Here is an 11,711-nt window from a genome sequence, read left to right as displayed (position 1 = left end):
GTCCATTTCAAGTTTATTTTGCTTAACTCTATGTAGACTGTCTATAATTCTTTGACACTAACTTAGACAACAATTTCGTCCCTGTGAGTTTCTTTCGCATAATTCATTGGCGGAAAAAGATAATACTGCAAGTCATCCTCCCATAGCTCCTCTTCGTGACTAGTAATGTATTCTGGTGTTATTCGCTTGTCGTAACTTAGTATTCAGTGTGGAGCGATGGCAATTTTAGGCCAAGTTGAAGTGAAAGGAGTACTGTGGGCAATGGGTTAAGAATGAAAGATTAGGTAAACAGGTCCATCACATGTTTGGTGGATCTTTTTATCATGCCATAGGATCAGCTACCTTACGTTCTCTCCAATCCCCAGATTATTGTTATTATTATTGTTGTTGTTGATGCTATTGTTGTTGGTATTATCTAATGTTGATATTATTATTATTATTATTATTGTTGTTGTTGATGCTATTGTTGTTGGTATTATTTAATGTTGATATTATTATTATTATTATTATTATTACAGCCACGAAATACACATACCCTTCAACGATACGTAATCCCTAGAACTTCAGATGTCATTATTTTGGGTCTGAGCGAAGTACTTTGTAGCAGTTATTTATTCCTAGTAAAAAAATAAATAAATAAATAAAATAAAGGAGATACAGTTTTGAGTGAGCGAAGTACTCTGTAACACTAATTCATCCCTGGTAAAATAGGGACGAAGAATTTTGGGTTTGAGCAAAGATAAGGGGAAAAAAAAAGACTAATAATTTTGGGTCCGGGTGAAGAGAAGAAAAAAAAAGGACGAAGAATTTTGGGTCCGAGCGAAGAGAAGTAAAAAAAAAAAAGGGACGAAGAATTTTGGGTCTGAGCAAAGAGAGAGGAAAAAAAAAGTTTAATTTTGGGTCCGAACGAAGTAAAATAAAGGATGAAAAGTTTTGGATTAGAACGAAATATTTTGTGACTGATTCATTCCTATTGACAGAGAGACTAACAATTTTGGGTCTGAACGAAGGGAAATGAGAAAGGACGAACAATTTTGGGTCTGAGCGAAGATAAATGAAAGGAGGAGCAGTTGTGAGTGTGAGCGAAGTACTTTGTAACCATAATTCATTCCCAGTAATAGAAGGACGAAGCATTTTGGGACTGAATGATGATTTTAGGGAATTGGTTACACGAGAGAGTATTGGTTCTGAGCGAAGATAAGTGGTAACAGTAATTTATTCCTGGTAAAAGAAGGACGAAGAATTTTGGGTGAGCGATGATATCAGGAAACAGAACATTGCCCCTCCCAGTAAGAGATTGTATTTATTTTGAGTGAGCGAAGATTTTAGGGAATATTTAGACCATATCCCTGAAAGATGATACTAATTTTGAGTGTGAGCGAAGATTTAAGGGAATACTTAGACCATATCCCTGAAAGATTATACTAATTTTGAGTGAGCGAAGATTTAAGGGAATATTTAAAGCACATCCCTGAAAGATTATGCTAATACTGAGAGTGTGAGCGAAGATTTAAGGGAATATTTAAACCATATCCCTGAAAGATTATACTGATTTTGAGTGTGAGCGAAGATTTTTGGGAACATGGCCTATCCTAAATCACAGACGTTAGTAATTTTGAGCATGACCGAAGGATTACGGAATTATTTAGGGCCATTATCCTGAAAAGAACCACTGAAAGTTTGAGGAAAGACCGAAGTCATGAATTACACGTAGATTATATTAAAACTCAGGGAACTATCATCTCTATAACGTCGCAATTTCTAACTCAAATAATCATCTCTAGAACGTCCCAATTTCTATTATATTAAAACCCGATATATCATCTCTATAACGTCCAAATTTGTTATATTAAGTCTCAGGGAAGCATAATCTCTATAACGCCCCAATTTCGATTATATTAAAACTCAAGGAAATATCTCCATAGCATCCCAATTTTGTGTTATATTAAAACTCATTATATCATCTCTATAACGTCCCAAATTATCATATATCTCAGGAAAATATCTCTATAACGTCCCAACTTCTATTATATTAAAACTCAGTATATCATCTCTATAACGTCCCAATTTTTGTTACGTTAAAACCCAATATATCATCTCTATAACATCCAAATTTGTTATATTAAAACTCTGAGAAATATAACCTCCATAAGTACGTCCCAGTTTCTGTTATATTAAAACTCATAATCATCTCTATAACGTCCCAATTTCGATTATATTAAAACTCATTATATCATCTCTATAACGTCCCAATTTCGATTATATTAAAACTCAGTATATCACCTCTATAACGTCCCAATTTCGATTATATTAAGACTCATTATACATCTCTATAACGTCCCAATTTCGATTATATTAAAACTCAAGGAAATATCTCTATAACGTCCCAATTTCTGTAATCTTAAAACTCAGTATATCGTCTCAATAACGTCCCAATTTGTTATATTAAATCTCAGTATATCATCACTATAACGTCCCAGTTTGTTATATTAACTCTCATTATATCTTCTCTATAACGTCGTAAGTTGTTATGTTAAATCTCAGGAAAATATCTCTATAACGTCCCAATTCCAGTCATATTAAAACTCAGTATATCACCTCTATATCGTCCCAATTTCGATTATGTTAAAACTCATATCTCTATAACGTCCCAATTTCGATTATATTAAAACTCATGGAAATATCTCTATAACGTCCCAATTTCGATTATATTAAAACTCATGGAAATATATCTATAACGTACCAATTTCTACATTGATTATAACTCAAAGAAGTATTTCCATAACGTCCCAATTTCTCTTATCTTAAAACTTATTATATCATCTCTGTAACGTCCCAATTTCTGAATATACAAAAAATCTTCAGTTGTTATTCATACGTTTAAAAAAAAAATCCAATTCGGAAGCAGTTAAACATCTTCAATAAACTGTAATTCTTTATAAATGTCTCCAGTACCCAGTCAGTTCAAGAAAATATTGTCTTTATATTTAAAAAGATTATAAAATTCTGCAATTAAGTGTCGTTCATACATCGGGAAAATATCTAATTCTGAAACCATTAAGCTTCTTCACTAACGTACAGTTCATTCTTTATAAACGTCCCCAGTTATCAATGTACACACAACAAAAAAACTATCGTTACACCTTCTGCGCGATATAAAATGACACACGAATGAAGGTTTTTGATAACAGCCTCCTCCATTGGTATCCCTGCGTGTGTTTGTTGCATATTTATTATAAGCTATATCCATTGCTTCTCCCATGCATATTTCTACCTCGTCCTATTTGGCAACTCACCCACTGTCAGGCTTACCAACCCTAGCGAGACAGCCAGGTTGTTCAGTATGAAACACATCGGACCCCCCCGTAACGATAGTTTTTTTGCTGTGTGTACACTGTTTAAAGCTTCAGTACCCAATTTGTTAAAGAAAGAATTATCTGTACATTTCAAAGACTCAGCTCTGATTGTACTAAATTTGTTCAGTAAAGAGTGTACTAAACCTGTTCAACACAGTGTGTAGTAAACTTGTTCAATAAAGTGTGTCCTTCATATATTACAAAGGTCCCGAACTCTGGATGTACTAAAACTCGCCAAGAAAGTTAAATCTGTACTTTTCAAAAACGAATCTTGAATAACTGTTTACGCTTCCATTCAAAGACCCAGATTCTAAACGCGCTAATGTGTATCAAGAAAGTGTCATCTATGCGTTACAAAAGCTCAGTTGATATGTTTTTGGCAAGTTTGACCGTAGTGCCCAAAATAACGTTGAAAATAAATGTCATCTATTACAAAAATCCCACTTTGCTGGGTTAATCTATCACTCTACACGTCAGATTCAGAATAAGGTGATGCGTTGAAGAAGTGCATCTACGAGTTACATGTAGAATTATCCACATGGTAATATATTCCACGGATATGACTAGTTTTACCTCCACATGTAGAGTTAACCTGTTAGATCAATCCCCATATGTTTATCTGATATGACTGTTTACATATTCACATGTAGAATGACTCCACATGGTAGTATAAGTGGGTGTCCATGGATTATTTATACATGGAAATCTAGTGCATGGTATACACAAAGTCTGATATTTCATGTATACCTGTCTGTACATATGTGTGGTTAATATTTCACCTCAGTGCAGATTTTGGATGGATCAGTTAGCATCAGCAAGAGACAGTCTGATACTGTGCAGTTTGTTACATGTGTTTGTGTCGCTGATTTTTACCTAACAGCAAAGATAGTGAATGGACTGACTGATTCAACCAACATTGTCTATATGTTACATGTAGATGGAATTTCTCTGTTTGTTGCTCAAGGAATCTGATACAGTGTGTGTCTGTAGTATATACATGTTTAGTTTTTGCCCCAGAACACAGATTTTTAACATGATTATCAAGAAGTGACGTCCACATACTTCATATAGATTAAGTTTTTCTGCTCAGTGTTCACGAAATCTAATACTTTGTTAATATTTCACACTATGGTTCATATTTAGAAACATGATCTGATTCAAGAAGCAACATCCAAGTATTAGTATGAGTTTTCCTGCTATGTGTTCATGGAATCTGACACTCATTCATTATTTCTCTGTACAAAGCCTATACTCTGCCACTGTTTCACCGGCAGACCTAGATTTGGAATGAGCGCATCTAATTCAAAAAGTGACGTCAACGCGTTACATGTAGATGGAGTTCCGCTGTTTGATGCGCATGGAATAAGGGTACTGTGCATGCCTGTTGACTGGTTGCCTGGTGATGTTGGCCATGGCACACCCCATCAGGAACTCGAGAAAGCGGCACCCAGACTCGTACGTGAACCAGAGCCAGGACGGTTGGCGCAGGAAGGCTATGGAGGTGAAGTTCCCGTAGACACCATATACGAGCGCCAGGGAGAGTAGTGTGCCTAGAGCCGCCGTGATGTAGGTGACCAGCAGGACCTGTGGGATTGAAGTGGCTTTAGTATGTTCGAATGAGTAAAATTATATCAGAGGTTTAAGGCATAATCAGTTGGGTTTGAAGGGTCAGAACGTTATTATAAGCTTGGGTGATCCAGAATAGTTGGTTCAGAGGATATTAATATTATCAGAAAAGTCAGAGGGTCAAAATTTATAGGTTCAGAGGCTCAAAATTAGTTGGTCTGGAAGAATTAAATGAGTAGGTTTGGAGATTCAAAGTTTTATTATACGTTTGGAGACTCATAATACTAGTGAAAAATTTAAAGGGTCAGAATGTTATTTGAGGCTTAGAAGATTGAAATCAGTAAGTCTGTAAATTTGAAGAATTAAAATATTATGTACTGTACAAATAAGATTAAAGTATCAAATATTATTAACAGATTCGAAGGGCCAAAATTTTATCAGCATCAGTTTTTTGGAGGATCAAACTATTTTGGTATTTTGATAATGCTGGAAATGACTAGAGTGAATTTTCAAACAGAGTGATATAATTGGATCTGGAAGCTTTTCGGGAGAGAGAGAGAGAAAGAGAGAGACTGGATTTTACTACTGTATGCCAAGATTGAACTGTGTAAAGGGTGAAAGGGATTAGGTGTATTCAGTAAGATATGAAAGATTTGAAAAGTATATAAATAATGAATTACTGTTTTAAGTACTCTGAAATTGTTGGAAGTGGCTTGGGTGAGGTTTGAAAGTGATTACAGGTAAAAACAATAGAATCTGGAAGAATTAAAAGGTACTGAGAAGAAGTCAGTGATTACTTTTGTCGAAAGTGAGTAGATTAATTACTTTCAAAATAGCTGTGATGGACTTAGGAAAGGGATTGTGTCACTCGAATACGATTATGAAACAGAATATGGAGGGATGAATGGAAAGATGCACAGGATTCGGATGGTTTGATTAGGTTTAGAAACTAGCTGGTGTGAGTAATTTTAAAACGTGGATGGTCTGGTTAGAATACCTAGATAATTGGACAGCCTGGATAACGAGACTGCTGAACAGTTGGATTATTGGATTATTAAATCACCTGGATAACTGGACTACTGGATAATAGGACTACTTGGATATCCAGACTCACCTGCTGCACCTGTGCCTTCCTGGAGTCCTTGAAAGACGTAGGCAGTTTGTGTGCCGAGGCGGTCTGGTTGACATACGCGATGTGGTTGAGGATGGAGCTTAGCGTCACATCCCCCCGTTCACTGGAGTGCCGGGACAGGAAGGCCTCCGTCTCATCCTTTAGGCTCTTCCGGCTACTCCTCCGGACACTTGTAGGGGAGGAGGGCGCCAGCTTGAGGTCCTTCTGGTAGGGTGGGATGCTGGCTAGACCTGGATAGTGCTCGCTGCCCTTTCGACTGGCGACGGAAGCGGAACTGCTCTTGCGCCGGGACATCTCGCCCAGTTCATAGGATTTGGTGTGCCTCAGTTTCTGCTTCTCACTGCCCCGGCTGCTTCTTTTGCCTGTGCTGCTGGTGCGCCGGTGGTGGTCCTTGCTCACCACGTTCCTCTCTACCTCTTCCCTCTCTGGTGTACGACTGTCGCGGTCTTTGTCTGCCTGTGGGGACTCTGTCTGCGATGGTTGCTGCATGTCCTCGTACCAAGTCAGGCTCTTCTTGCGCTTGGGTACATTCTCTCCTTCGGTGCCCAGTAGGTTTGCTTTCTCACTGTCCTCGGCCTTAATCGCTGGTTTAATGTCACTGTCCGGGCAACTCATGGCTCCGGAGAAGCTCGACTTGCGAATACCACTCGCGTTGGGCTTGTTCATCCCATCGCTGTGAGAATCCGACCTCAGCACAGAGTCTAGGGATTTCACCGACGGGACCTTTGCCAGTTTTCTTGGGCTGTCACTCTCTTTCTGGTTTTCATTACCGTCTTTCTGCACTCCATTACTGACAGGCTTCTCCACTTCCACCTCATTTCCGTTATCAATGAATTTTATATCCTCCTGGTCATAGGCGTCCACAATTATACCATTTTTACCATTGTCTTCCTCCGTCACACTTCCCACCTCTTCCACTTTTATTATGATATCGCCTATTTTTTCACTTATTTCCGTCTTTCCTCTATGGGTCACTTCTTTCACGTCTTCATACTTCGCTTCCCTTCTGTCTTTCCCCTTCACACTCCCTCCCCTCACTCCCTCGCTCCCCCCTTTCCTCTTCTCACTCCCCTTCCTGCTGGATTTTCTCTCCCCTCTCCCACTCGAGTGTCCTCCCTCTCTCCTTTCCTCCACCTCTCTCCTTTCTCTCCTCCCTACAGCAGGAGAGACTTTTCCCTCATGCTCCTCACTCTCCTCCGCAATGTCACTCTGTTCACTCTCCGCCATTCTGACCCCTGAAAGAGAGATACATAAAGTTTAGAATGATTTAACTGGATGACTTTTACACACACACACACACACACACACACACACACACACACACACACACACACACACATGCATGAAGTTTAGCATGGTTTAACAGGAGACTAACTTTTACACACACACACACACACACACACACACACACACACACACACACAAAACTTAGAATGATTTAACAGGAGACTCTCTCTCTCTCTCTCTCTCTCTCTCTCTCTCTCTCTCTCTCTCTCTCTCAGACACACACACACACACAAATAAATCCTTTCACATCAGCCTTTATAATACTTGACTGTAATAAACTACTCTCTATATCAGAATGTTTTAATACCTTTTTACGTTTCAGTTAATCTTGAAAATTTGAAACAGGAGTCTTTCATATTTAAAATTAAAGTTTGAATATTTTAAAAGCAGAATATCACTCATCTGTTTGTAAATAATGTTTGAAATATTACTCCCTGGTCTCATTTATCTATTAGTGACAGGTGAATGAAAAGTAGATAATTTTGACAGTAGGTGATGATGGTGATGATGATGATGATGGTGGTGGTGATGGTGATGATGATGATGGTGATAATTATAATGATGGTGATGATGATGGTGATAATTATAATGTTGATGGTGATGATGGTGGTGGTGGTGACGATGATGATGATGATGGTGATAATGGTGATGATGATGGTGGTGGTGATGGTGATGATGATGATAGTGATGGTGATGGTGGTGGTGGTGATGATGATGATGGTAGTGGTGGTGACGATGATGATGATGATGATGATAGAATTAATTACAGGAACAAATCATAGCTGTTTTTATCCATGTTTAATTAATATCTTTTTTATGAGTCAGAGGGGGGGTGAGCTGGGGGGAGGGAAGGGAAATGGCGGGAGACAGGACTACATGGAGGCGATTTGTCTGTGGCCACCTATTACGGGATTAAGGCGTCTGGCAATAGATAGACAGATTTTGGGGGATACCTTAATTCTACCTTAAATATTACTTAAAATCTTACCTTAAATTCTTTCTTTAAATTCGAACTTTAAAAATATTGACCCTAATTAAAGGAGATAAATCTAAGCATATTATATCTTAGAATTTTTTGGATACCTTAATTTGGCCTTTAAAATTACCTAAAATCTTACCTTAAATTCTTTCTTTAAACTCCAACTTTTAAAAAATCTTGACCCAAATTAAAAGGAAATATATCTAAGCAAATGGTCCTAAAATCTACTTGGATAGCTACTCCCTCACAGGATGCAGCGTCAGGCAATAGTAAAGTCGGTGGAATAATTAGCCTTAAGTTTAACCATGCTTAAAACTGAACCAGATCCTTACCTGAAATCCCACTTTAAATTTAAGTAATGGCACAATACTTCTAACTTTAATATTAATTTTTAAAGGCTGGGATAAAAACTACTGTAGGATATTATTGGATCTTACTTAAAAATCCAGATATTACCTAAAATCATGCTTAAAAAAGGTGAGATAATCTTACTTTTGGGACGCCAGATTGAGGATTACCGTTCGCCATCCCTTAAATTTCGATATTTATAATTTTAGGTTTTAAGGTTTTTCCCTAAATTACTTAAAATCACTTAAAGATTACAAGTAAAAATAAGGAAATAAATAATTAATGAGACCCTAAATATATGATAAGGTTTTTGATACCATAAATCCCTAAAATCCCCTGTAATCTCCTTTCATCCCCTGTAATCCCCCTGTAATCACCTATAATACCCTGTAATCCCCTAATCCCATGTAATCCCCTTAATCTCCCTGTAATCCCCCTGTAATCTGTAATCACCTATAATCCCCTAGTTCCCTGTAATCCCATGTAATCCCCTTTCAAATCCCTGTAATCCCCTTTAATCCCTTGTAATCTGTAATCTTTAATCCTCCTGTAATCCTCTATAATCCCTTTTAATCACCTGTAATCACCTTTAATCTCCCTGTAATCCCGCTCTTCAATACCCCAGTAATCATTATATACCTCAATAACCTTAAAACTCCTTTGTGGCCCTAAAATTGCCTAAAATCCACAAAATACCTGAAATCCACAAAATTACCCAAATCCCTAAAGTAACCTATAATTCCAGAGTTACCCCAGTCCCTAAAAATTACCCAAAATACCAAAAAATCCTTCGATTCCTAAGATTACCTAAAGTTACCCAAATTACCCTCAATCCCCAAAGTTACCTAAAATCTCCAAAATTGCCTCGAATCACAAAAATTTGCCTAAAATTCACCAATACAGCAAATCTTTAAAATCAGAAGTTCCCTAAATCCCCAAATTACCCTAAAATCCCCAAAATTAGCTAAAATCCCTCAAATATGCAAAAATCCTTAAAATTACCCCCAAATGCCCAAAATTACCTGAAATCCCCCAGATTGCCTAAAATCCCCCAAATTACCCGCGAACCAAAATTACCTAATTTTCTCCAAATTAACTGAAATCCCCCAAATTATCCAAATCCCTAAAATTCCCTAAAACCCCCAAATTATCCAAATTCCCTAAAATTCCCCAAATTATCCGAAATCCCCCAAAATTTTCATATTATCCAAAATCCCCCAAATTGCCCCAAATCCCTAAAATTACCAAAAATCCTCCAAATTACCTAAAATTCCCCAAAATTACCTAAAATCCCCAAAATTATCCTAAAATCCCACAATATTACCTGAAGGGGAGGCGGCACATTCGCTGGTGATGGAGGCGCGGGAGGAAGGGCGCCGCGACGCTGGTGCAGAGTCTGGGGGTGCAGTGGGCCGTGAGAGAGAGAGAGAGAGAGAGAGAGAGAGAGAGAAAGATGGGTGGGTGGGAGAGAGGTGCGTAGAGAGAGAGGGGGGGGGGAGAGATGGGTGGGTGGGAGACAGAGATACGTAGAGAGAGAGAGGGGGTGGGAGAGAGGGGGGGGAAGGCAGAGATATATAGAGAGACAGACAGACAGACAGAAAGCACGAAGCGTACACATTCTTTAGGCACTGACATACATGATATAGTCCTGAATATACTGTATAAGCGCTAACTAACAATGGTATATGAGGAAGGGAGGTCGTTAATGAGTAGGGACAGATGCCTCGGGATGTTTAAGGATATTTTAGGGATATTTTTGTCATTTCCTGGTCCTGTATGGTAAGGAGGAAGGGTCGTTACTTAGTAGGGACAGGCTTCATATTTTAAGGAAATTTCTTGGTACTCATGTCGTGGGAGGTAATGGGGTTGTTACTGAATAGGGACATGTATGGGTAAGGATGTCTTCTGTCCACGTCACCCCTCTGTCCTGGGAAGGGAAGGGAAGGGTGGTCGTTACTTAGTAGGAACATTTGCCAAGGGATATTTCTGTGGCTATTATCCCTCTCAGTGTGCAGCATCAGGTACTAGACTAGAAGCTAACTAACACTAACTAAAATCTAAGACTAACTAACAGGCACACCATAAATGTATATAAGTTAATTACCTGTTAGTCTTACTGCAAAGGGGAAAAAAATCTGTCAACGTATAGGAATAAATAAGGAAATAAATAAAAATATAAATATGTATACACACAGTAAATAAATCCTTTCTCATAATGGAGACAAGAAAGAAATGCGTCCAAAAAACATCATCTGTCAAAAGGAGTTAAGTTAAACCACATATTTACTAAAACATCCCAGAAGAGCCTGGAAAAAAAAAAATGAGGAAAGGAATGGTTTATGAACATTCAGTATGATCCCCACTCTAAAAAAGAAATATAATAATGATAATAATAATAATAATAATAATAAATAAATAAATAAGTGAAGGGCTACGTCGTATGAGCAAAATGTTCTGACCTCTTCAGTTGGGTGACGCCATGTACTGCTGGGTTAATTATTTGGGTCAGGTAAGTCTTTTAAAGTGATGGGATTAACATAACCTGCAGCCACCCAGCCCACCTCCAAATGTCTGTTTCTTAGCTGCGTGAAGTCAAGAATATACTGTAGATACAAAAGGCACCGTCGGGCTGAATGGGTCGGTGCTGCAGACGTAAAAATCGAACCCGGGACACCTCATTTTGTCCCCCTGATTCGATTTCTTGAACCCAGCCATATCGCGAAAATTTGGTGGGTAACTCGGTTCATTTTTGCCTCGGCTACTTCCTATCCCCCGAAAGAGGAATGATGGACTGCCGGAGAGAGAGAGAGAGAGAGGTTTCGCTGTGAGTTTTGAAAGGCAGAATGTGGGAGAGGAAGATAGATAGAGAGATAAACAGAGAGAGAGAGAGAGAGAGAGAGAGAGATTTAAGTCCTCTTGGTTAACATCTAGAGTAATTTGGGACCACAACCAGAATAACAACAACATATCCAACTTTAGTATTTCACCCACTTCCACGGCACTCAGTTCAACCATCATTTAATACACAGACTGAGAAACGAAG

The 11,711-nt window shown here is 38.3% G+C and overlaps 1 protein-coding gene across 1 annotated transcript in view; it reads right to left on the bottom strand.

The window, feature by feature from the left end:
- Positions 1-4,679: 4,679 nt before the first annotated feature.
- Positions 4,680-11,711, bottom strand: part of LOC145390733 (uncharacterized) — a 64,795-nt gene continuing 57,763 nt past the window's right edge. Inside the window, exons 8-11 of the mRNA XM_080265529.1 lie at positions 9,993-10,064; positions 7,213-7,289; positions 6,037-6,900; positions 4,680-4,940 (exon numbers count right to left, since the gene is read on the bottom strand). Of these exons, the coding sequence (XP_080121655.1) occupies positions 4,680-4,940; positions 6,037-6,900; positions 7,213-7,289; positions 9,993-10,064 (1,274 nt within the window). The remainder of the gene's footprint in view (positions 4,941-6,036; positions 6,901-7,212; positions 7,290-9,992; positions 10,065-11,711) is intronic.

Source organism: Coenobita brevimanus, chromosome 15 (genome assembly GCF_032717465.1).
Source record: "Coenobita brevimanus isolate Jiangsu-jjx chromosome 15, ASM3271746v2, whole genome shotgun sequence".
NCBI lineage: Eukaryota > Metazoa > Arthropoda > Malacostraca > Decapoda > Coenobitidae > Coenobita > Coenobita brevimanus.
This window is presented reverse-complemented; position numbering and strand designations above follow the sequence as displayed.